This window comes from Cavia porcellus, unplaced genomic scaffold, assembly GCF_034190915.1.
Source record: "Cavia porcellus strain 051 isolate PalLab524CR breed Dunkin Hartley unplaced genomic scaffold, mCavPor4.1 scaffold_17, whole genome shotgun sequence".
Lineage (NCBI taxonomy): Eukaryota > Metazoa > Chordata > Mammalia > Rodentia > Caviidae > Cavia > Cavia porcellus.
The window spans coordinates 20,693,015-20,719,427 of record NW_026947500.1 but is presented as its reverse complement, the minus strand read 5'-3'; the positions used below and the strand labels follow the sequence as shown (position 1 = coordinate 20,719,427).

Genomic DNA, 26,413 nt, shown 5'->3' with positions numbered 1-26,413 from the left:
ACCCAAGCCTGACACAGTGCCCACTGTGGCCTGGGCCCTGGGGTCAGAGGGCCACTTGGTTTCCATCTGACTGGAGCAGGGGCCACAGCCTAGGCTTCTGATGTGCCTGGGCCTGGCTGTCACTGGGGTCCTCACCTCTAGCTGCATCCCTGCTAGGATGCTGCAGACCCTTCAGTCCCCTTCTGGGACCTCCTGCCCCAGCTTCGGCTCCACTTTCAGGAACCTGACTGCTACTTTTGTGGGATGAGCCTGCTGGGCTTCGAAGGACGACCTCCTGGGCCCTGGCTGCACCCCTGCTATCTTTTCCAGGCTCCTCAGGTGTGGCCAGCCCTGGGCATCTACATAGGGCACAGCATGAACTCTGCAGCAAGCGGGGCCCGGGACTGGGCAAAGCTGATGTTGGTGAGGACTACTGAGTGCTCCTCACAGGCAGGAATCTTTGTTAGACATGCTGTGCGTCTTCAAAGCCCAGTGAAGGCAGAGGACCGTGAGTCAGGGCAGTCCCAGCCCTCACCCGCATGTGTGAATGCTCCTGATGTCTCTCCATCCAGATCCCCGTCATCCCCTGAGCAGGGACAAAACAGTGCAATACACATCGGTACTCGGATAGTCCTTTAATAAGGAACACCACAGCCACTGCCACCTGACCCTCCACTGTGGCTCAGCATGGCCGAGGGGACTAAGATTGCTATGCGGTGTGGAGGGAACCCCCGCCTGTTTGCACATGGGCTCCAGCTGAGCTCTCTCAGACAGCAGAGCCTGACTCCAGCGGTGTCCAGGCCCGACAGGGCACAGCCCATGCCCTTGTCATCCATCGCCGCTGCCGAGTCCCTGCTGCCTGTCCTGTCCAGCACCTGCAGGCTCTGGGCGGGGACAGCTGGGCCCAGTGGAGGGGAGGAGGTGGGGCAGCTCGTCTGCCAGGCAGGGGCTCACCCTCTGGTTCTAAGGGGCACACTGCTAAACCTGGCTGGGAAATCTCTCATCTGGTAGGTTAAACACCTCGATTTTAAAAATCATACACTTCATACCTGTCCTAAAAACCAACAAATGCTAATTATGCACGTACACATGTACTATATAGACCGAGTGTGTTCACACACATACAAACCACGAGGTAGTTTATATCACCATTAAAAATCAGTACTTTTTCTATTTCTTTGTCACACAGTGGTGACCTTAGCTGTACAATGGCTGCTTGGAGTTAGTGGCTGAATGGAAATGCGAACTGGGAATTTCGGATGGCAGGGCATTTACAGTGAACACTGCACTAGGCTGCGGCTGCTGTGAACTAGCAGTTACAAGTCTTATTTCCTGGGATACGGGGCGGGCTCTGTCCAGTGTCTAGGAACTATACAGCTTACTAAGTGGTCTCCAGAGATGCTATTTTACAGCTGCTACTCTCCAGGCTTTGGTGGAGGCCTCATACAGTCTCTCTATATATACTTTTAATGTCATTCCTGGACTTCCTTTGGAAATCCTTAAGAAAGCGGTTCTGCCTGCTTGGAAAGTGCCTGACAGAAACCCCTCAAGGGGGCGGTGGGTGAGGAGCCTCTGCGCCCCACACCCTCAGACCAAGAAAGAGGGCAGCCAACTTCAGGTGACACGGGGAAGCGACATCTATTGCTCTCAGGGTCTCCGCGTAGGTGGGGAACTTCTGGGGGGCCCCATTCATGCCAGAGCAGGGAAGTCTTCAGGGTCGTCAGGGTTGGGGGCAATGTCCTGCGTCTAAAGAAGAGAAAGGTTTGTAACTGACTGCCAGGAACCCGCTCCTAGGGTGCCAGAGGAGGGGACCTGGCACAGACCCTGAGGGCTGAGGGGGGCCGTGGTGAGAGAAGGCCAAGATGCAGCAGGGCAGGCCCAAGGCCCAGGGACCCATCGTGGGCACTGGGAGGGGGACTGGGGACAGGCCTAGGGACCTGGCCTGGAGGGGAGGGCTGGGCCCTACACTGAGGTCTGCTGTTTCACAGGTCTGAATGGCTTTTCTGGTCCCAGAATGGCTCCTTTTTGTTTTTAAACACTGGACCTCAGGTATATTCAGGAAAGAAGCTGAGTTTTTGCCCTTGCTTAATGAAAACCAAAGACAGGCATTTTTTTCAGGCTACCCCTGGTGTGGGGGAACCCGGTGGCAAAGGGAACCTTCCCAGGCACAGAAGCAGAGAAGGTTGCCAGGCTGGACTGCAGTGAACCAGGGCTCTTCCGTGCTCACCGAGCTTTTGGGATGTGACTGCCATGGGAGGAAGACTGCCGGGTGGGCACTGGGAGACCCATGGCAAAAGGCAGTCACGGCCAGTGTGCTGGGGACAACAGAAGCTGCCCAGGGACACGCCAGCCAGGAGACACCGCCACGAAGCAAGGGATGCGTCTTTCACAGCCTAGAAGGCCGGGTTCAGGGAGCTGCAGGGCAGGGAGCTTGGCAGGGCCGTGCAGGTGGGTGAAGAACTCGGACAGGGAAGAGGGAGCAGGCAGCCTGGTTCTGTCTCAAGCTGGGGACATCACCACTCTGGGCCCCACCTCCTGGCTCACTTTGGGTGCAGCTGGGGCCACTCTAAGCACCGGGTCCCTCACTGCCTTCCACCAGCACCCAGGGCAGCGGGGAACTGACCACTCACCACCACTTCTGCTCTGGGGCCGTAGTTGTCCACCCTGCGGGGCCGCCCCCGGGCGCCCCGAATACCCCCTCGGCCCCCACGTCCGGGACGAGGGAGGTTCCCGAAGTTGATCTCCAGCTGGGAAGTGATGTCGTTGGCAGCTTTCCGGAAAACGTGGGCATCTTCCTCACTGTCATCCTTCACTATCTGAAACACAGGGACCCTGGGTCAGACGCCCCGAGTGGGGCAGCGTTCCTGGCACCAAGCCACCGCCCCAAGACTCGGGCGGCCCCAGATGAGGGGCCCTGCTGATGTGGGGCAGGAGTCACATGGTCCCCACACAGATCTCCAGCCAAACGTCACGGCATTTACTGCTGCTCCAAAGGAGCCCACATCCTTCGGGATAGTGAGTTAAGATGCAAGATTCGGACTGGGGATTTAGCTCAGTGGCACAAGTGCCTGCCTGCTAAGTGCAAGGTCATGAGTTTGCTCCCCAGTACCTGCTGCCAAAAAAGATGTAAGATTCCACACAACAGCAATTAATGCAGATGTCCCAATATACTCTCCCAAGATTTAAAAAGTTTCTGCCTACTTTGTCTTATTTGATCCATAAGGAAATGCCACCTCCCAGAGAGAGAACCTGGAGAAGCTCAACTAAGGTGCTGATGTACAAATACATTAAGACCTGCTTGACTCTCAGTATGCACCTCTGTTTCAGGGGCTGGGGGTCAGCTCAACAACACATCACCTGCCTGGCAAGGGTGAGGTTCTGAGTTCAGTTCCTCATGCCAAAGAAAAAAATTTCTGACTCAAAATGTGTGGAAATCTTACCCAGGGATACAGCTCATTGGCACAGTGCCTGCCTGGAAAGCAAAAGGTCCCAGGTTCGACTCCTGGTACCAGAACTAAACAAACAAAATTAAATGGGTTTCTGAAATATTAAGAAGAAAGAAAATGTGTGGAAATCTTGTAAAGCAACAGCAGGTTACCAGGGTTTGCTATTTTTTAAATTTGTTTTGCCTTTTTGTTGTTTTTTGAAACAGGGTCTCACTATGCAGCTTAGGATGGCCTCAAACTTGCAGTGATCCTCCTGCCTCAGCCTCCCAAGTGCTGGGATCACAAGCATGGGCCACCACATCAGGTCAAAAACCTTGCTGCTTTTAAAAGAACTGCTTCAGTTCAAATTCTTTATATTTTAGAGCATCAAATAAATTGTATCTTTTGTTAAAAGAAAAATGTAATAAACCACCTCCAAACCACCTCCAATTCATAATCATAGATTAAAAAAACAAACTCCCTGAGTAAAATCTAAATGCTCAGAAAACAAAACATAGCACTACATTGCCCTTGGGTGGGAATCTCCAAAATGCTGTGAAGTTAAACATTCTGACAAGCTGCTCAGGAAATGGAATCATTTCCCCTATGTTCATTAGAGGTTTCGAAACTTCAGATTAAAATAAAATTCCCTGAGGCTTAAAGAGCCAAGGAATTTTTTCAGGAGGGCCAAACACTGGTGAGAAGTTAAAAAAAACAGAGGCGATAGTAAACGCTCTTACCAGCATGCAGAAGTGCCGAGGCAGTGGTGAGGTGCAGGGCCCTCCCTTAACAGGGACCCCAAGGCGGAGGGTGAGGAGGCCTGCAGTCTCCGGCCTGGGTCCCCTTCCCAGCTCTATGGCTATGGCCACAGAGCGTGTTTTACAGAGCTGTTTTAGACTTGATCTTTGCAGACAGCAGACCTCTGTGCAAACAGGAGGTACTGACTCCAGCAGCTGTGTCTCAGGGTGCCCAGCACACAGTAAACTGGCAACCCCCTGGTGTGGCTTTTATTGCTTGCTGAGCAATTCCTGGCTAGAATCTGCAGTGCCCTAAGATCAGCAAGGACCAAAGAGTGATTCCCCGAGATCAGACCCAAGGACTCTGCTAGCCTGGCTGCTCCCAGCGTGCCCCATGCAGCTCTGAAGCCAGGAAGGGCGACAGCGGGGAACAGGGCAGAGACTTTGATTTTCACCTGACACACCCGCTGCATGTCTCTCACCCCGATGGCACAGCTTGGACAAACAGAGCTCAGGACAAAAAAAGAGCCAAGACAGTGGACACCCAGCCAGGCTGACCTGACGTGAGCTTGCCAGACGCCACACAGAGGTCCTGGAGGGCCAGGCTTGGCCTGCTGTCAGTAAAAGCCATCTCGGGTAGAACACCTCAGGGCTTATCAGTAAGGCCCTAGACTTTGGACTGACCGAGCAGGACAGAGGGGATACTGTGCCATCAATGATGGCATATAGAAAGTATACATTCCAAGAATATAACTGACTGATGTAGGAGAGGGAACTCTCAGGGTCTGGACTGTAAATGCCCCCCAGCAGTGTGTGGGTTAAAGGCTTCATCCCCAGCCTGTGTTACTAATGGGAAATGGGAGAACCTTTAGTTGGTGAGGCCCAGTGGGAAGGAGTCAGGTCACTAAGCTAAGGCTTGTCCTTGAGGGGGACAGGGACCCGGCCTCTGTCTGAATCTCTGTGTGAGCAGCTTCCTCCACCACACAGTTCCACCCTGATGTTCTGACTTGCTACAGGCCCAAAGCAGTGGGGCAAGCGACCATGGACTGACACCTCTGGAACTGTGAACAAACACAAGCCTCTCCTCCTTGTAAGTTGATTACCTTGGGCACATTGTCACAGACGTCTACTAACACAGGAATACAGATAAATCTACACAATCTTGGAAGCCTCCACCTAATAATAACTAATACCTAATAACAAGGAGTTACTAATAACTATTGTCAAACTGGGATCAAATGATACAAATTTTTAAATTCTGTAGTAGGATGCTTCATGGTACCCTTAAGTTCAGGAACTTAGAAAGAAGGTGATTAATGACTCCTGGTCTCATCAATTTAGGGTGGCAGATGTTTTTCCTAAATATCCCCCTTTAAAACTTGTGGAGTTTGATAAAGAGCTGAATGCAACACTACTCCCTAAGCGGCCCTCCCGGCTTGGCTGCTTGGGTATCATCAGACCCCGCTTCCAGCAGCCCAGGACTCCTCTGCAGTCCCCCTGCATTTAGGCAGAGGGACGCGACATCACAAGAAAAGCATCGCAGGTTTTGGATTTCCCACTGCAGGGTGAGATGATCAGCTGCGCCCAACCAGAAGGAGAGCTAAGGGTGATCTAATTAAAGTCGTCCTCTGAGATGGCCCTGTCCAGAAATCACTCTGTGCACCCCTCTCACTCCACAGACAGAAAACGCACATATAAGGAACACAGTACTGCACGTCTCCATGCAGGTCCAGGCTGGGCAGAAAACGTGCTGCCACTCTACCAGCTACGTACTGCAGTGTAGACATATTAAGTTTCAATTCTTTTTCACCCTCTGATTATTCTTAAACAGAAACAAGAATACCGATTACTAATGTTCCATCTTTTAAAATGATAGGAAAAGTCATTTTCATTCCCACTGAGGTACAAATGCAGGATTACCTCTACATACAAAATGCAATGCTTACATCTTCTCTGTATTTTGACTTATGAATCACCACTGCTTTGGAAGGAACTGTAGACTCTGGTTTCCGGATGTTAAATTCAGGTTTTGGTCTGGTCTGTTCTTGAAGATTTTTCCATTCGTCCAAGGTCATCTCATAAACTTGAGTTTCCTCTTCTACCTCCAACTCAGAAACTCTACAAGGAGACATAGTCATAACACATAACTTTCAATGGGACTGAAATGTCTCGCAAGGAAAAAATGATGCCCTTAGTTTAACACACCTGTGTGGGACTGCACCTTGGATGTAAGGTGAGAAAAGCCCTGAGTCACAGGCTTCGGTATTTTATTTTCACTCTCATGCCATCGCTGCCAACTGAAGATACTTCCTGTCTCTGTTCAGAGCAGCCAAGGAAGAAATTGGAAGTCACCCCCCGATGCCATGTGCACTTCACAGAAAGTAATTTGGCCACTTCAGGAAACAGCCTGAAGGCTCTTAAAAATGTTAAACACAGAGTTTACATATGACTGCCAATTCCATGGTTGGATACATTCCCAAGAGAAATGAAAGCTCATCCACACCAAAGCCCACAGGTGAATCCTGACAGTAACATCACTCCTGACACCTGCGTGCCCTCATGTCTGTGAGGGGACACACAAAGGATATTTTTTTTTTTTTTTTTTGGTCTTTTTCCTTTTTATCGGTACCAGGGATCGAACTCACGACTGCCTGCTTATAAGGCAGGCGCTTATGCCACTGAGCTAAATCCCCAGTCCCACAAAGGATATTTTTAAAATGCCACCTGGCAATAAAAAGAAAGGAAGCACTGGTGCACAGTGCGCCATAAGCGAAGCTGACAGCGGGATGCTGAGTGCACAGGGCAGCCAGGGCGAGCTAAGCCTCGTCTCTGTGTGGGTTCCATTTTTATACAGTATTCACAGGCGCAAATTCACAGAGACAAGAAGCTCGGACCAAACACTCAGTGGGCACGAGGCTCCCTTCTGGGATGAAGGAAGGTTCTGGAAGTGGATGGTGCTGACGGCTGTGCATACTGGAGATGGACTGGACACCACTGCATGTGGTCTCAGCCAAAAGGCCAACGAGCCATCTAGATGCCACTGAGCCGCAATTAGAGAAGGATCAAGACTGTAAATATTATACGTATCTTACAATCAAAGGCCCCCACTGAAAAACCGCAAGAGAAAAGAAACATTAACACCGTATAATACAAATAAATCTGACACTTTTCACCAAATGAAACAAGCTGAATACTGAAGATTCACTGCATGAAGCAAATTCATTAATACCAAGGGAGGCCAACAGGAGACGCAGTTCATAGCTTCTGACTGGATGAGGAAAAAGTTCTGGAAGTGATGGTGGTGAGGGTGACACACAGTGTGAATGTGATGGAATGGGACAGTGGTAACATCTTATTACCAGGAGCTAAATGGGAGCTGGGGATTTAGCTCAGTAGCATAAGCGCCTGCCTTGTAACCAAGCAGTTGTGAGTTCGATCCCTGGTACCGATAAAAAGGAAAAAGGCCAAAAAAAAAAAAAAAAAAAAGCGCTAAATGTAGTGGTGCCTGCCTTATAACCCCAGGACTTGTTTACCGCATTTCTGTTAAGAAATTAGGAAAACACTACTACTATTTTTGGGGGTTTTTTGGTCTGTTTGAGACAGGGACTCCCTATGCAGTTCCAGTTGGCCTTGAGCTCACTTTGTAACCCAGGCTGGCCTCAAACCTGCAGCAATCCTCCTGCCTCAGCCTCGAGAGTGCTGAGATTACAGGTGTACACTTACCACGCCTGGCCCAAAACTACTACTATTAACATGCAGATCCTCAAGTCAGCCATCACGAAGGCCCAGTCCTGCAGACAGTTGGGATCTGATCCCAGCCCACCTTGAGGTCTCGCTCCCCCTCTCTCCCTTACTGATGGCTCTTTCGCAGCACAAAGCCCGAGGAGGCTCGAGGTGGCAGGGGAGGCTACTGCCTTTCAGGCTGCCCCACTTGTGTCTCTTATTACCAGCACCCTCTGTACCAGTAAGGGAGCTTCCCTGAAGGGAGCTGACCTCTAATGGTTCTGATGCCGTGGGCAGGACACACCACAGGGCTCAACAGGAATTTCCAAACTGGACAGCGGTGACCGGCTGACCGGTGACCTCATCATCACCAACTCTGAGGTGCACACTCTGTGCTGGTTGGGGGTACCGGCGTGACAAGGTTTACCCCATAAATAACTCAAGAACCACCACCACATCTAGTGCGGAAGCACTCATGGAGGCTCTTCCGGCTGGCATGGAAGTCTGTGACCTGGTGTGAGATTTTACCTGCCTTTCCAGTGGCAGAGGAAGTGATGGTGGTGACAGAGTCCAAGAGTGAAGAGCAGAACATGGGGGCTTCTGCTGGGACCCTCCCCGTACACACCCACCACAGCCCTCTCCACCTCCGAGGACCAGCCAGTAGAGAACAGAGTCAAGTCTCCAACGGCATTCACAGGCCATCCCACCACACCCTACTAGGAGAAGGAAAGACAGCAGGATGTCAGCCAATAGGAGACAGACGAAGAGAACGAAAAGGAAGCCCAAGACGCAAGATGTGGGCTCGAGAGAGGAGACACTGGCAAGGATGAGAACAAAACCAAGAAACTTCCAAGAAATATGTAAAAGAAATCAGCACGACCAAGCCCATCTGACCAGAAACCCAGTGACATCACTCCAGTTGAATATGAACACTTACTGATTGACGTGAGACAGGGTCTTGCTATTAGTTCAGGCTGGCCTTGAACTCACTATGGAGCCCAGATTGCACCTCCAACCTCAGCCTCCCAAGTACTGAGATCACGGGTGTGCACCACCACACAGAGCTCTAGGAATATAAAGAATTCTGCGAGTCTCACCAATGACTGGGAAGAGCACCTGCAGTCAAGCACTTCTCTGCAGGTTGGTCAGCATTCAGGGCTTTGCTATTCAGCCCTTAGTGGGCTCTGCTGGGACCGGGTTAAACTGCTGACCACAGTGCTCTGACGAAGGTAACACCACAGCTGAGGCGGCCGAGGTCACAGGCTCTCGCTCCTGATTCCAGAGCAATAACTGCCAACCTAAGAGATCAGACAGTTCTCTTAATTACAAGGGCTTTGAATGTCTTTGTTCTAACTTCTCAAGGTCATGCTCATTTTCACAGGCTTTTGCTGCAAATGTGTCCTGTGCTTCCTGCATCCTCCTGAATTGTTAAGGACCTGATTAATAAGGAACATCCACCAAGTCTTTGTCCTAGCTCCAAGAGAGTTCTGACCTTCCTGGATTCCCCACAGATCATACTAGTTGTCTTTTATTTAAGCCTTTGCTGAACACTCATCACAGGAGACTGGCCAAGCTCCCATCAGGACTCCCTCTGACCTCCCTAAGAACAAGAAAAACAACATCAAACTTTATGTCAATCAGGTTCATCATGGTCAGCTGTGCTGGGCTGATACTGGACGCCAAAACTGTATCCATGGCATGGCTGATGCTGGGATGTGTCCCTGCACACCTCCCAGGAAACATCCGGGCAGAGAAAATCTTGAGTCATTGTTATGCAGAAGTGCTTTGAGCTCTTCTCTAGACAGAAAACAGAACTACAGGAAATTCCACAAAGCATCTCAAAAACTAAAGCTTAGAATCCAAGAGGACTCCACTGAAAGGTGACTCCCTTCTGAGCAGGCGATGAGATGACTCCGCTGCCAGTGTGTCTCACATGCACGAGGCCCAGAAGTCATATTTAGGTCACTGCTGAGCACACAGGGCAGGCGGCTGTCACTGCTCCTGTGAGGCATGTCCGGAAGTGGGGCTTGGGTGCTGCGTGTGACCGTGCCTACTATGAGCAATCCATGGAGCAGCTGTAGCCATATGGCAGGAGTGGAGCCTTCGTGACCAAAGGCCTGGAGGCCCTGGAAAGGAGGAAAGAACGCAACAGAACGAGGCAAAGTGTGAGAACTCCTGCAAACTCCGGAGAGGAGTCCTGGGTAAGAAGGCTGAGTGGCTGTGTCTCCGCTCTGCTGCCCTTGACTGACGGCACCTCTGACTGGACAGCTAACATGTGGCCGATCACAATGGCTGGGCACTGGGACAGCTCTGCGTTGGCTTCCTTGATGGCCAAGCCGTCCCTGGAGGGCAACCCCAACCACTCTGAGTGGAGATGTGGCCAGAGGCTGACACGGACAAAGATGACGAGGCTGTACGGGACCCAACATCAAGCACTGCTGCCAGAAACTGGGCTGCTGTGTGCTGGCTTCTCCCTGGGGACCCAGAGCCGCCCTAACCACACACACCTGGGGAACAAGCTGCCCCGGCTGGACGATGACGGAGACAGAGGGACCCAGGAGTGCATGGCTGTGGTTCTTATTCCCCTCTGCCCTGCGCCACCCAGCCTTGGAGCCAGCAGATGACAGACTGAAAGCTCTACAACCATCAGCTAAATAAACCTTTCCTCCCTTAATTTGGGAAATGGGCACCTTGTCTCAGCAATGAGCAAAAAAGTAACTGAGACACTCCTTAACCTTATTCCCCACCAAGCAGAAGGTACTACCCAAAGTATACCATGGCGACTCTGACACACGGTCCACGGCCTCTTAATTGGCACCAAAGCTGGCTGTATTGCTGGGTCTGGCAAAGCCTGAATGTTCCACAGGCCGTGGCGCCTCCTCTGCTCCAGGAAGCGGGGTGGCAGTGTGGTGTGGCTCTAACAGCCATCACAGCTACGCAACTCCTGTGCTAAATGCACTGCCCTCTGGAGTGTTGGTTAAGTCCTCAGTTTATTATCAAATCAGTCAACCTTGGTTTATTATCAAAAGCCTGGGGAAAGAGGTTTGTGGGTTTCTGTTTTGGTGCTGGGATGGAGTCACATCCCCAGCCTCAAGGAAAACAATCTTTATTAAAGTTGCTCACAGAGATAAGGTAGTCAAATCTGTGACAATGTGAGTAATGCTATATGCCAATCTACCTAGTTTATACATGCAAATTTGATGGTTATATTGTTTCTCAATGGGTGAAATTATAGAATAAATCAAATTGCCTTAATCATTGTATGATTTATTTATAAATGAATGGGATAGTAATAGTGAACATTTCTGGTTTGCTTACCATGGGGCAGATGACACAAGATGCTGTGTATTAATTATAATTATCTCAGGATGATTAATCCCGTGAAATGACAACTCCATTTTAAAAAGATTTTAGGGTTAACAAATAACAGAGTGGCCACGTTTCAAATCGAGTCATTACTACCCAGCCAGAGCCTTGAGATGCAGGGAGGGAGAGGCAGAGGTCAAGGTAGGGAGCCAGGCACCCAGAGACCACAGGTTTATGGGAACTGTCTACACAATCAGAGAACTCGGGCTCCAGACCTCATCCTCCAGCACCCAGATACATGACTGGAGGGTCTTGTTAACCCCACATAGCAAAAAATACAGCACATGGAAACCTTCACTGTTTAAGCAAATACCATGGAAACCAACCATAACAATGAGTCACTCACTGAAGACCCCCTGTGCGTGCAGGGCAGCGGCCACAGCCAAGCTACAGCGCCTTCATCTACAGGAGGACCAGCCCACAGTCCATGGTAGCAGTCAGCGCCCACTGGGCAGCCACAGGAGAGTAGTCTAACCTGTCCCTCTTCCTGAACTGCCCAGGAATCAAGCAGGTTCACCGCCCCCGGCCACCACTCCCACAGCACCTGCAGGTTATAAAGGACACCCTTCCCACCGCTGCCCGCAGAGAGAGGTGCGGACGCACACTGCAGACCAAGATGCCAGCACCTCACGGGGCACTGTGCCTTTCCAGAGGACCACAGGAGATTACCCAGGATAAGGGATGCCACAGTACCTCCACAACTTCATGGATCGGAATGATGCTAGCATTTGCTCTCTACTATTCTACCTTTATCTTCTGAATGGGTACCAATGTTTATTGGTTCAAAAAGAACAGAAAGTCTTTCTCTAGACGTCTGGTTAAGCTGTTTCCAACATTCAGGTACCCATGACCCTATTTCCTTAGTTAACTACACTTCCTGAATATTCTCATTAACGGCAAATACTACTTCTCTAGACATGTTTCTGAGTTCCTCTAAATTGGAAATTAACAGCTTTCACAACTGTCCATCACTGTGGCATTTGTACTCCTGCAGGATGTCACAGGAAGAGCAGATGTTCACACAGCACTGATGCCAGGCCAGGCACCCGCATCTCTTAGTCCTTCCAACACCTTCTGACATTGCTGCTGTGTGGTTCCCCCTCTACAGATGGAAAACGGAACCCTGAAGAAGTGATATAAGTAACTCACTTGAATGAGGAAGGGACACGGTTGGAACACACCCTGCACCTCAGCTCAGATCTGGACTCTCAGCTGCCAGATCCCCTGCCTCTGGCGGATGAAGGATGGGCAGGAATCCTGCAGATGATGGAGAAGAGGATGGCGGGAGGTGGACAGAGAAACGGGATGCAGCACTTGGGAGGCCAGGTGAGGCAGGAGGGCAAGGGCAGGACACAGGCATCCTTTCAAACATGAAAAGGGGCCACACACAAACCCCAAGAAGGCAAACGGACCAACCCGAAGGTCCTGCGAGGGCCTTACAGGAGGCCGCAGGGGTCAACCAGAACACCGGTGAGAGGCTCACTGGGGAACAGAAGGTAAACCCAGGGAGACCTGCAGGGGGAAACCGTCTGATGACCATAGCCAGTTAGTGGAGAGGATGGACAGAGAGCAGGATAGAGTGGACATCAAGGAGGGAGCAGGTCATGAGGAGGCCAGTTCCCTGATGCCTCCCAGACTTCCCATTTGTGCGGTGCGCTGGGCAGCAACGCTGCTCTACCTAACGGTCCTGGAGGTGCCTGGGGAAATGATCAGCTCAACCCTGAACAGGGTGAGCACCACCAGGATTTGGATGCCGTGGGCAGTGTCCAGCAGGGAGATGAACACACAGACCTGGGCCCCCAGGAAGGATGGGCCCGAGAAGCAGTAGGTCCGTGACCACTTAAATCACAGGGTGCACGAGATCCCATGAAGACTCCAGAGAGAAGACAGAGGCAGAGCGCTGAAGAGCTAGGGTACTGAAAAGACCAGACATGCAGGGATAAGTGCACAGCTGCCCCGGGAGGCAGATGGAAACCCAGCAGTGTTCTGACCCGGGAGCCATTGCGAGAGGTTAAGCACAACTCAGTGGGGCTGGGGACTTAGCTCAGCGGCATAAGCAGCTGCCTTCCAAGCAGGTGGTTGTGAGTTCGGTTCCCAGTACCAATTAAAAAAAAAAGAATAACTCAATGAAAGCGAGTGCTTCTGCACAGTCGCAGGAGACTCAGCACAGCACCTGTCAGACTCGGTATGCAGTGCTATGGAGGGAGGACATCGAGGGCAGGGGCTGGGCCAGCAGAGACCAAGGAGGAAACAGCAGAGGAACAGACACAGCCAGGACGGGGAAGCTGGGGGAACGTGTGGCCGGAAGAGGAGATTTAACACCAGAGTCTGAGTGCATTTAAAATGCTGATCAGAAGGCCAGGCCAGTGCAGGAAGGAGCTGCTCGGAGGAGCTGTCAGCAGGGTGGACTTCCAGGAAGCCAGCAGCAGCGCTGTGCAGCTCCTGGCAGACAGCTCGTGCCTCGGGGGCAGAGCTGTGCTGGTAGAATGAAGGATGAGGGATGGAGAAGACGCATCCACAAAATGGAGACACCGAGGGTACTGAGGGCTCTTTGTAGGACACTGGTGTTCAGTGTGTGGCACAAAGGAGGTGTCGCCTAGGTGGGATCTGTGAGCAGGTGTGACCGAAGTCCCAAGGGCAGAGGACAGATGGGGTGCAGCAGGGAGAAGTGGCCCTGACCCATACCGATACCTGGATAAAGGAAGGGAGGAAGGGAGGGAGGGCGGGCTGGGAGAGCCTGGGGCACAAGGCAGGCCAGCCACAGGGAAGGCGGTGAGTAGCTGCTGACGGAAGACTGAAGTCCGAGACAGCACATCTGGATTGAAGCCATTACCCTTAAAATCACTCCTTAGATTTCCTGAGCTTACTTTCCTCATGAGTCACTCGTACATTAACAAGACAGCCCTCCGTGACAGACAGAGGGCTAGGTGTTCAGAAGCAAGGAACAGACCCAGCGCCCCAGGGCAAGGTGCGTGTGACCCCCACCTGGCTGGAGAGTCCTCCTCCAGGGTGCCCTGGGCCACCTCCATCGCTGAGCTCTCTTCCATCAGGCCGCTCAGCTCCAGGTTGCTGGAAAACAGTAAGATGCTCTTGGGTCACAGCATTTACACCGCGTTCTAAAGCACCCCCATCCTTTCCTTGGGAGTGTACTCCCCAGAAACTGCATGCATGGACAGGCAGCCACTCCAAAATGCAAGAAACAGTCTGAGTTGTTTGTCCATATAAGTAATTTCCCCAAATGCTAAAAGTGCCTGAATAAAATTTTCATGAATGATCTAAACTTAAGAACAGACTAAAAGATCATCAGAAATATTCAAAACTTTTATTATCCTGGGGATTCCAAAGAGTAAAAGGAGCCACAAATATTCTCAAACCATCAGTGTTAAAAAGCAGTTTCAGGGTTGGGAATTTAGCTCAGCGGCATAAGTGCCTGCCTTGCAAGCTGGCGGTCGTGAGTTCGATCCCTGGTACTGATAAAAATGAAAAAGACAAAAAAAAAAGCAGTTTCAAATCTGAATGTGACACACCAAATCTCTGTTTAGTCACCTCCTGGTTCAGTCCAAGGACTTCCCCAGGACATACCAAGCAGAGTATAATATAGAGACATCATTTTCAAGAACCTAAAATTCAGAAACTTCCACTCACAGGCTCTCGGGGGTCCACCTGTGCTTACCTCGAGTCTTTTCCTGACCCCCAGGTGCGAGCTCCACACCCACCCATGCTGTCCTCAGGTCTGAATGCTCTGGAGGAAGAACAAACAGTGCCTTAAACTGGAAACTGCCCTTCCATCTCCAGATCAGAAAAGTCCCGAAATCTTCCCCAGGACCGCGCCCCCCCACAGCACCAGTATACTAAGGCGGAGTTAAACCAGTGTTAACAGAGGGACAGATTCCGATCACCTATGACCAAACTCTTAGAGCAAAAACAGTATTTACAGAGACACTTACAATTTATCATTCCCACTGTATCTTTCAAAATCTCGTTTCCCTCTCGGGTCAAACGTGTCGAAAGCTCTGTTCCCGGGCCCGCCAATGCCTCGGCCTCGGCCCCGCAGGCCCCCTCTGGGGCCCCCACGGCCTCTGGGTGCTCCGTCTCGATCAAACCTGTCCACCGGCCTAGGGAGGGAGGTACAAAGAAAAGTGCTCAGCTGGGTGAAAGGTCCAAAGCCTTTCTGAGGGGAAAAGGCCTAGAAGGACAGAGTCACTGCAGCCCTAGGACCCCAGCAAGGGTGGTGGCGGTAGCCTGAACACCAAAGAAACTGGAGCAGAATAGGGCGGGGAAGAGCTCAGGTCTTAGACTGGCGTGGACCTGGGTTCCCCCTTGTGAAGTGTGGCTGTTAACCAGAGAGACTATGAACAAGGCTCACGCCTGTGCAAACTGAAGTTGCTAACTGGGCATGCTTCACATAGTGGGTGCAAGGTTAAACTTCGGCCTGGGACCCCTCCCCAAATCTTTCTCTCCCAAACACACACTCTCCGGGTATCTCTGGACTGAAAATGTTAACCTGCTGCAACCTGACACTTCTACCCCCAGACTCGAGGGCCCCCGGGCAAGGAAGACCTCTGCTAACACCAACTTCTGCCTTTCTGGCACCTGCCCCCTTTACATCACTGCTTGCTGTCGGCCACCCAGTTTCCTCTGACCTTTAGGGATGCTTTTTCCCCCATCTGTTCTTAAAAAATGTCTTCTGAAAACAGGCAGTACTCAAATGTGGTACAAGACGCAGCGTTCCTGGGTCTCCAGGCGGACTCTCAGAGTCACATGCAGGGAGGGGGCTCCTCCTGTCTGGCCCCCCACGGAACTTTCTGGATTGATTCTCTCGATCCTTACACCTGCTCTCCCCCTCACTGTTTCTCTCCTCTCTACTCATCGGCTTGGCCTTGTCTCTCCTCTAGTCTCTGACTGTGGCCCACAAACCTAGTTCCTTCCTGGAGACCCTCACTTGGTCAGCTCTGGGCCTAGAAAATACACGACCAACGCTGACCTCCTCCCCCAGTTCCTTCTGTGGTCCCCAATCCATGAAACAAGGGAGGAGCCAAGCCACTACCCGCCCCTTGTCCCGTCCATCCAGGGCCCCACCCGAGCATGATCATGGCCCTCTCCAGCCCTGCCTCTGGGCAGCATAGTTCTTCCTGAGATCACGCCTCTGTTTCACCTGACTCAGCTCCTGGGGCGAGAACCACAGCGCTCTCATCATTTCAATTCTGGTTTATTTTATTTATACATTTGGATTTGGAAGCAGACTTATTTATGATGATGGGCACTGACTAGGATCACTCATAGAATACCAGGCTGTGATCTCTGGTGGTTTAAGGCCTACGTGGGGTAAGCAAGCAGGAAATACAGAGGCAGAATGGCTTGTCAGTTGGGGACTGGTTTATACAGTGTGCATCACAGTGACCAGCTATGCACCACAGTGACCAGCCTTTTCTAACAAACAAAAGTAACAAGAATTGTAACCAGAACTGTCAACAGAGGAACTGAAGTATACTGGCTGGGGCTGCATTTTCTGCTACAGTATGATCACAAAGTATCTTCAGCTTAGACCACCTAACTCCCCTTTAACTAATCCTAGTTTAATAAGATAATTTTAAAAACTGTTGGGGCAGCCGGGCATGGTGGCTCATGCCTGTAATCCCAGCACTCAGGAGGCTGAGGCATGAGGATCATTTTTGAGTTCGAGATCAGCCTGGGCTACAAAGTGAGCTCAAGGCCAACCTGAACTGCATAGAGAGACCCTGTCCCCAAAAAACAAACAAAAAAACCCAATAAAAACTGTTGGGGAATTTAAAAACATTTCAAGTAACAATAAACTACTTATTTAATAGCTGTCATGGCATCAAGAAATCAAGTGGCATTAGCAGCTCAAATACTAGCACTAGAGGGCTGTCCCAGCATACGTTCACAGCTAAGCACGTTACATGGAAAAGCTGACGGGGAGTCATGAGCGCCTATTCAACAGGTAGAGGCCAGAGCTCACAGAGGTGGATGAGAAGTTAGTGTCTAATCGGTCCAGTTGCAATCTGGGAAGATAAAAGTTTTGGAGTGCGTGGTGGAGATGGCTGTAGGACAGCAGGAATGTGCTTAGTGCCACAGAATGGGACACTCAGAGTGATTAAAATGGTAAAGGTATGGTACATATACAATGCCAGACTTCTTTCTCTATTTGGAGGGGGGGAGTTAAAACATCTGAGCAAGCAATTCCTTATAACTGTTTCTGACTTCAAATGACCAGCACAGAAGTATAGAAAGTAACAGCCAAAATGAACCCAGACTAATTTCATAATATTCCATGGTCTGAGAGTTCATTTCAGGCCACCTGGAGCCTAAGGAAAAATTCCCACTGCGCTGACAAGAGTTGCAGGTCCAACACGGCCCGTGCAGTGCAGCTGGCGTCTGCGGCTCAGACACTGGGAGTTCAGCCCAGCACAAGTGGGTTCCTTCTGCTTCGAAAGGAAAACGCATCCTGTGTGGGTGGGGGACAGTCAGGGTCAGCTGGCCGCGTCCAGAGTTCAAACCACTGACCCTCTGTGTCCGTGCACTATCTGTGTGTACAAACTGAAGGCTGGGTTTATATAATCTTTCAAGCTGACCAAAGATCTATAATTCTGCTCAACAAATCTGCACCAAGGAGATTTAAGGCCCTATCATTTTTCAATCAACTCAGCAAAAACTGAACTTCGACAGATTACATGCAAGCCTGGAGAAAATGCACTGAGAAAAGTACTGAAAGATAGTGATAAAAGCAAAGGACAGGACCATAGCAGTGACGAATCTCCACGTCTCAGCTTCCTGCCCCCTCCAACCCTGTACCACGGCCTGGAGGCTTGGGGTTGGGTACAGACGTCTGCCTGGAAGCGCGGCTGTATGATTCTAACTGGTTCCACTGCAACGACTCCATCTAGGAGACGCCATCAGGCATCAAAAGCTGCTCACCAAGTATTACTATTATTTTTTTTAAAGTGAAAAAAATTTTAAAACAAGACAGTAAGAAGGTAACAATGGTTAATACATTGTGTATTGTTACCTTTAATTAGTTACTCAGAGTACACGATATGGGCATTTAATTGACCAAACAACGTAAGCATAAATCTGTCTTTTCAAGAAACTAAGAGAAATTAATAGCATAACTATCATATATATATATTTGCTTTTCCCTTCCTTTTTTTCTCCATTCTCCCATCCTAGTTTCTCTTTCCTTTGAAATTTCTTCTCATTTTACAATATCGATTGTGTATTTGGGATCTTACTCTTTCAGCATCTCACACTAGGGAGGAATACAACGTTTACACGTGTGTCTGATTTATTTCACTTAGGCGTATGGTTTCGAGTTGCACCCATTTACCTATAGAGTCTCCAGCTTATCCTTCTTAAGCCTGAGTACTTTCCTTCATATGAAAAGACTACATATGTTTTATCCTTTCCTCAGCTGGTGGGCATCTGGGTTGTTTCTAGGATCTACTATAAACTGTGCTGCTATGAACATGTGTGCACATATATGGCTGTGGTATGATGTTTTTAATACTTCTGGGAAGATGCCCAGAAGGAGAAGAGCTGACTCGAAAGGGACTGAAAATCCTAGTGTTCTGAGGACTCTCCACAGTTCACCACGTATTACTAACAAAACAGAAAAACTGGGAGCTGAGCAAAGGCCCAGCACTAAGGGAGCAGTTACATTACGACACATCCAAAGGAAAGACGGTAATGGAGCCGTTAAAAATGCAGACCAAGCATTGTTAATGACGTGGGAAAGCTTTACGCCACATCAAAGAAAGAATATAAAAACTTAATGTATGTTATCATCTGGTCAAAGTAGATCAACACATTAAAAAACAAATGGAAGAAAACAGGTCTTAGCATTAAGAATAATCAGATGGGGGCTGGGGATTTAGCTCGGCGGCATAAAGCGCCTGCCTTGCAAGCAGGCAGTCGTGAGTTTGATCCCTGGTACCAATAAAAAGGAAAAAGACAAAATAATAACAATAGTAATAATAATAATAATCAGATGGCAAGATGGGCATTTCACTCGGTGCATTGGCACCTGCCTGAAGTCCAGACTGCCTCAAGAATTTGAGGCCAGGACGGACTACATGGTGAGACCTGTCTCTAAATAAATATTTTTAGAAAGTCTGGCAGTTTTACAGTGAGTCTGAGGCTAGCCTGGACTAGGCGACAAGACCCTGTTTATAAACAAACAAAACAGGGCTGGAGATTTGGCTCAGTGGCTCAAGTGCCTGCCTGGTAAGTGTGAGGTTGACAGTCATATCCCTGGTGCCAAAAAACAATACAAAACAAAACGCAAACAAGTAAGTTTTAAAAGATTAGTTACACATTTGCAAAATTGTCTATAATGACTATTTGTTTAAACATCTTATGAACTTTTATTAACAGAGTATTTGATAAGAAACCAAAGAAAATAACTTCCAATACCACAGGGTTTATTTAAAAATTCAAATTTCCTTGAAAGTAAGAATTCCCAGACTGGGCATGGTGATGTGCACCTGTAATCTCAGCACTCGGGAGGCTGAGGCAGTACTGTGGAATGTTCCAGGCCTGTCTGGGTAGCACAGTGAGTTCAAGGCCAGCCTCAACTACCTAGTGAGACCCTGCCTCAAAACACAAAACAAAAAACGAACAAAAACAAGAACAGGTTCCTGACATACGTCTAACATGACATGCTGCTTTCGCGGTGCTCCTGCCCAACCACAGAGCCTCATTCCAGGAGGCTGCAGCTCTGGGTAGAAAGCTTGCAGGCTCCTTCCTGCAAGGAAGCAGGCAGACAGGCTCTTTCTGCAGTGTGAAAAACGTCCTCGGTGTCACCAATACAGGAAAGGATGGGTACCAAGAGCACAAAGCATACCTGGCTCACACTCTACAAATGTTAAGGCATAAAGAAAAAAGAAGACCGAGGAGCTTCTCCAGATTAAAGACAGCGCGGCGTAACACACATTTCCGGATTGCACCCTGAACCAGAAGTAGTTTTTGTTTTGCTGAAAGGGTACCACCAGGACAAGTGGTGCAAGGTAAGCAAACATGTGGGTTATATAATTTAGAGAATTAGATCATGGCATTGTATCAGTGCTCATGAGTTTGACTATTCACTATACCATGTTTTTGTAAGTATTTAGGGACAGAGGGACATTTGTAGGCCTCACTCTCAAATGACAGGGTCTTGAATTAGTAAAATCAAAACTATATCCTTAGCCCAAAAATAACTCCCTGTCTAAAACTTCAAAGAAATTTTAACCACGCTCATGCAACTTTTTTATGAGAGCTTGTCACAGGTACCATTTTGTACGCTATGCAGTGCTGGGGCTGGAACCCAGGGCTTCTCACTGGCCCTGTAAGCATCCTAACCCGGAGCTGCACTCCTGCCTCAATTTGTTTTGAATCATTTCCTGAACCAGGACATAAGGTTAACTATGAGGGCTGGGGATCTAGCTCAGTGGCACAAGCACCTGCCTGGCAAGCACAAGGTCCTGAGTTCAATTCCTGGTACCAAAAAAAAAAAAGGTTAACTATGAGGTAATAAAGGTACTTCCTATGTCACCTAAGTAATGTGATTTGCCACCATTCCCAGGCCTGCGTTCTGAACAGGTCCAAAGGGCCACTTCCTGCAAATCCTCAGGGACCCCACCCTCCAAGGATGGCAGGTACCTACCCCCCATCTGTGTACTTCTCAGCTGTGAAGTCCACCTGCCGTTCGGTCTCGTAGGGTCGATATTCCCGGTAGGATCGCCGCTCTGTTCTGTCCAGTGTCACGTCTGGCCCCCGGCTGTCGTTCCATCCTTGTAGCTCCCCTCTTCTAGGAGTGCGTCCCTGGCCTGCTGGCAGAAACAAAACAGAGAGCTGGACACAGGTACTCCTACGTTTCACTCTCCTAGGTCACTGGAAAACTTGCGAAGTCGAGGAAAATGTCAGAACAAAAAGTTTCGGATACAATCACCAAGAGTCTTTGCTATTGCGTCCCTCTTTCCTCAATGTTCTAGAAAGTACACTAAGATTTTAAAACATACAATACAGAAATTTTGACGTAGCTGTAACAGCCATGTATACATTTCGATAAATAAATTACTTTCCATAGAGGTGGCTTTACCAAATATGGTTATATATCCTCTTCAGAAAATTAAAGGAGAAATTCCCTGCATTTCAGACCATATTTTCACGCACACATAGGCCTACGGTTACGCACTGGCTACTGAAGTTTTCATTCTATAATGTTTTGTCGTGCACATCTTTATTTTAAAAAGGTTTTCTTGCTCTTTGATGAGATCTATGTACTTGGTGTCACACTTCAGAAGGAGCCCAAACTCGAGGGCTGATCAATACTCCAGCCTCATCGCTATCAATCACACACTGAGACTTTGTACCCGCAGCGTCAAGAGCAAGGTGCCGGCCATACCCGTGTCTCTGCCTCTCTCCTTTTCCCTTTTGCTGTTCCCATCTAGGGTTTTTTTTTTCCCCTTCTAGTTTTGATGCTTTAAATTTTAAACCTATGCTTAACACTAGGTATGCTGTGGAGAACTTGATCACTTCTCAAATCATCTCCTAAAAATGTAATGGAACCCATGTCCTTTGCACTGAGCTACAGCCCAGCCTGCTTTTTTATTCTGAGACAGACTCTAAGCTAATTTGCCCAGGTGGGGCTTAACTTTGAAAGCCTCTTGCCTCAGCCTGCCAGAGTGCTGGGATTACAGGCATGCACCCTATTCCCTGCTTGCTTCAGTGTTTCTTGGTATAAATTCTTCATATTGGCAGTATGGCTAAAAAATATTAAATTTGTTCATGTTAATGGGTATGTTTCTAATTATTGGATTCCTCTTTGACATATACATATGACTTTTAATATATTTTTACTTTACATATATTTTTGTTCTTTTGAGACAAGGTCTTGCTAAGTAGTAAAGACTGTCCTTGAACTTGCTTATGTAGCCCATGCTGGCCCTGAACTCACAGTAATCCTCCTGCCTCTGCCTCCCAAGTGCTGGGATTACAGGCATGCACCACCATGCTTTGCCCATTTAATACTTTTTATTTGCACTTTATAGTCTTGAGTATAAATAAATATTAACTGGCCTTATTTTAAAGTGGATATGCATCACTAACAATTTATTATCTTTAACACGAAGTATCTCCTTTAGTACGAAATCAAAACTTGGACAACAGACCTGAGATCAACTTGCCATGCTCTTCAGTATCCTATAACCCAGAAATATTTAAGTCCAATATGCACCCATCCTAAAGTGAGGTCACAATCCAGGCTTGTGACATGGTTAGGGCACAGGATTAGGTCATCATATACAGAGCCCTATGCTTTTACTGACCAGAGGGCCAAAATGGGAAGGAGGTTTGTGAAATATAAAGTGGAAAAATGCGATTTTGAAAATTAACTACCTAATAAGTACAAGATTATTATCAGGCCACAACATCTGTGGCCAGGACATTTGTCAGAATTAGTAATGCTTTTCAATGCTTTTCTCAGTGTGGAGAGCTGTTTTAGAACAGCATCAGATTTCATATCTGCAAGTTTTAAAACACTTTCACTATCTCCATTCCACTATGGAATAACTTGCCTCGCCTTTTTTGTAGCCTCACTTTTTTAACTATCAAATTTGAAATTCATCATTCAAAACCTAAAATATGACACTCTGCACTTTGTAGCAAAGTCACTTCCAAAGTTTCTGAATATAAACTGAAAAGTGGTACATACAATTGGCTACTAATTTAGGTCAATCATAAACACCCAGCAAATACTTCAGGGTCCCTCCCAAAATCCCACAAAACAAAGGTAATCATTGAATGGCACCCCCCCCCAACATTCAGTTCTAAAAGATCAAGGCTGCAACTGAACCTGGCTCATGCCGTGCTGGGTCAGCAGCTCCCAGCAGCAGCGCAAGCTGCAGATTCCCAGTCCTTTCCAATAAAAGGCTGGCACCCACGGCCTGACCATGTTGCCCACACCGAGCCCACAGAGGAGACAAAACACAACAAAATTTACAGGAAGATTTCCTATCTAAAAAAAAAAAAGTTGAGCTTTAGCTCAAAGACCTTCATCCTGAAAGGCCAGAAAAGCAAAGTTGAAACAGTGTCTAGTAATTCAAGAATGAATTTATTGGGTAAGGCTCACACAAAGCTCTATGGGTAACAGACACAAGTTTAGGACATTTAAAAACCTCCATGTTCGTGGAGAAATCTTGCCATTTCCACTTTGTGGGGGTTAATAAATTGAAATTAACACATTAGCACAACATTGAAATTAAAGATTCTGAGTGTAGACAAGTACAATCCTTCACACTAATTAGCGCTAACAAAACCTTTAAAGTTGTTCCCTAACTCCCATCATGATAAATTTAGCACAGTACCTACATGGATGGGAATTAATGAGATCTTTGCTCCTGAAACTGTGTGTACTTGAAAAGGAGCTACAATAAAATTTCTATTCTAACAACAAACGTCAACTGAAGATCTTTTACACCTCCAAAGATAGATTGCCAAGACTATTCAACTGATAGAAGGAAACGTTATAAGAGTACTAGACTGAAATGTGAAGAGAGAAGTAGGTTGCAGTCCAGTTTATATCACTTCAGTTTAGCAAAAGAAACAGCACTACATATTTATGAATATAAATTTATGCACAGAAATGCAGTCTACACTAGAAAATTAGGGAGTCTTCAGTTAACATATATTTTGAGGTTTTTTTTAGTTTTCTTAACAAAAACATTTTTAAAAAGGCTAAAATACAGCTTTCATTTGTTAAAGGGTAAGTAACAGGGGCTGGGGTTTTAGCTCTATGGCATAAGCGCCTGCCTGGCAAATTCGAGGTCATGAGTTCAATCCTCGGTACAAAAACAGAAAAAAAAAAAAAAAAAGAGAGAGAGCGAGAGAGAGGTGGCAAAAATAGAAGTGGAAGGGCAAAGTTTAGCCCACCTCAATGCTTTACTTCCCACTGTATTTATCTACATTTAAGCGAAAAACGACATAATTCAACATTATCGCCCACTGCTTAAACAGGGTCATATACCTACTGGGATATCCGGTAACTTAAAAAAAAAAAAAAAAAAAGTAATTTCCAACATCTTTTATGTTCTGACCCTCAGGTGAAGTCTCTGAACTTTTCACAAATAAAGGTAAACATTATCTAAAGTCCAAATCCTACTGGAAACCCCTGGGGCGTTCTCCGGAGTTTCGGAACGCACAGTTTTTAATCAGGCCAGAACCAAGCCACTGCAGGACACCGGCCACTGGGCCGGGCCCGGGCTGCAGCGGCCGCGCTGCGCGTCCCAGACGGGGATCCCTTCCTGCCACCCCGGGCCCTAGACTGCGCGCCGACCTCCCCGCTAACCCACAGCCGCTGGAGCTAATCATCACAAGCCGCGCGCCCCGTCCGCACCGCACGCCGCCCTGGAGCTGAGGCGTGGGGCGGGGGAGAGGGCGCGGGGCAGAACGCACAGGCCGTCCCCTCTCCGTCCTCCACTGGGTCCGCGATCGCCTCCCCACCCGCAGCCCGCGTGGGTGGGGGCGGGGGAGAGACGCTCCCCCGGGTGGGTATCCACGACCCCGGGCTTCGCACCAGCGACCCCTGTCTCCACTCTGCCCAACTCCGGGATCCTGCACTCCAGAAGAGCCTACGGAACCCGAGTGGAAGCCCCAAGGGATCACCCCACGGTCCGAAAGTGCGGCCGAGACAGGGTGACCTCCGTACCCTGCAGTGACTGGAGCGGCGGCGGTGGCAGGGCCCCGCCAGGGCTCGCGGGGGCTACGGGACCCTTGCGCTCCTTGCGGGACCCCTTGCGGCCGCCGGCGCCGCCCGCCTTGGGCCCCTGGGCCGTGGCTCCCGCCTCGTCGCGCTTCCTGCGCGGCAGCTGCAGCTGGCGCCTGCGCTCGGCCTCGCGCAGGACGTCGAACGGGTCCGACTCGTCGTCCAGTAGCTGGTGAAAGCGATTGGCAACGACGCAGCCGAAGGTTTCCTGCATGGTGCCGCTGCCCGGGCCGCCCTTCATGCTCCGCGCGGCACTGCGGGCCGGCCGGGTACCCACGCGAGCGCGCCTTAGCGGAGACAGCGGCGAGAACCCATTCTGCCCGCCGCCGCAGCTCCCAGCCCGCGCCTGCCCGCTCCGCCCCCACCAAACCACGGCCAATCGGGGCGCACGAACACGCCCCTTTCCGGGCTGATGTGCCGTGATGTCCAATCAACGGCGGGCGGCTGTTGCGTCATGCGGCCTCGTGCCCCGCCCCTACGGCGCGCGGAGAGGGCGGGCCAGGGCGGAGCCGGCGCGGAGAGCTGCGGTCGCGTGTTCCCGGCTCTGCCTGCGCGTGGTGCCCGGTGACGAGATGAGAGCGTACAGTGTGCGGCGGGTGGCCGCCCGTACTTTGAGCGCTGTGTCCCGGGGCTGTGTAGTAGTAGCCCGTCGCTCGGTGTGTTCCTGTGGGTTCTGCGCTCGCTCACGGAGCTGGACCCGAATGACTCGCAAGACTCCAAAAGGTCCTAGAGGGAAGGGGGCGCAGCCCGTCCGCGCAGGAGCAGGATAACTGGAATGCGGAGAGCTTAGGAGAGCCTCGCCTTCGCCCTTATTCCAGCAGCAGGGACACCCAGGCTTTAAGCACAAGCAGATTAACGTTTGAAAAGGCCATTCACTCTAGCTGTACTGTGCATGAATAGATGGGGTGAGGTGGGGGGGGGCAGAAATGGATGCAGGGAGCTAGGCGTGGTGCTGCATGCCTGCACCTGCAACCCTCTTGGGAGGGGGAAGCACTAAGACCAGTAGTTGGTCAGTGCAAAGGCCCTGGGTTCAGTTAATAAATACAGCAAGCAAGTAGGAAGACCAAGTGCTAGGTTGTTGCGGATAATCGAGAGTTGGATTGGAGTGGTGGCAATGCAGACAAAAGCAATGAATAAATTCCAGGGCTGATGTGGTTGTCAGCCCATAGCAGACTACTGGAGTCATCTGTGTGGGTGATGTGGATTAGTTAATGGTCAACTTGTCACATCCAGCTGAACTGATTCGGAGGTGGAAGGCCTACCTGAGGATTGTTGCCAGCAGCATAAAACCGGGCGCCTGGATGGAAGACCTGGAGAGGAGGTGTTGTGCTGTTGATTCTCCTGCAGAAGCTTGTCATACTGTTTTTCCTGATGAATTCAGCTGTTATTTTTGGAGGCTGGAGGAGTTCAGGTCGTTACTGTCA

General features: G+C 49.4%; 1 protein-coding gene across 3 annotated transcripts; it reads right to left on the bottom strand.

Annotated features, from left to right (window-relative positions):
• Window positions 1–599: 599 nt before the first annotated feature.
• Habp4 (hyaluronan binding protein 4) lies at window positions 600–25,419 on the bottom strand. Of its 3 annotated transcripts, none has more exons than XM_005002934.4 (8): window positions 24,933–25,419; window positions 20,892–21,057; window positions 15,178–15,345; window positions 14,904–14,972; window positions 14,216–14,299; window positions 6,088–6,259; window positions 2,610–2,795; window positions 600–1,725 (listed from the first exon to the last, which is right to left on the bottom strand). In XM_005002934.4, the coding sequence occupies exons 1-8, from the start codon at window positions 25,228–25,230 to the stop codon at window positions 1,669–1,671; spliced, it is 1,200 nt and encodes a 399-aa protein (XP_005002991.1). In that variant the 5' UTR covers window positions 25,231–25,419; the 3' UTR covers window positions 600–1,668. The 3 variants fall into 3 exon arrangements, with proteins under 3 accessions (XP_005002991.1, XP_005002992.1, XP_063083438.1); XM_005002935.4 differs by having other exon boundaries at window positions 20,892–21,054; XM_063227368.1 differs by lacking the exon at window positions 600–1,725 and having other exon boundaries at window positions 2,663–2,795; window positions 6,062–6,259.
• Between the last annotated feature and the right edge of the window lie 994 nt (window positions 25,420–26,413).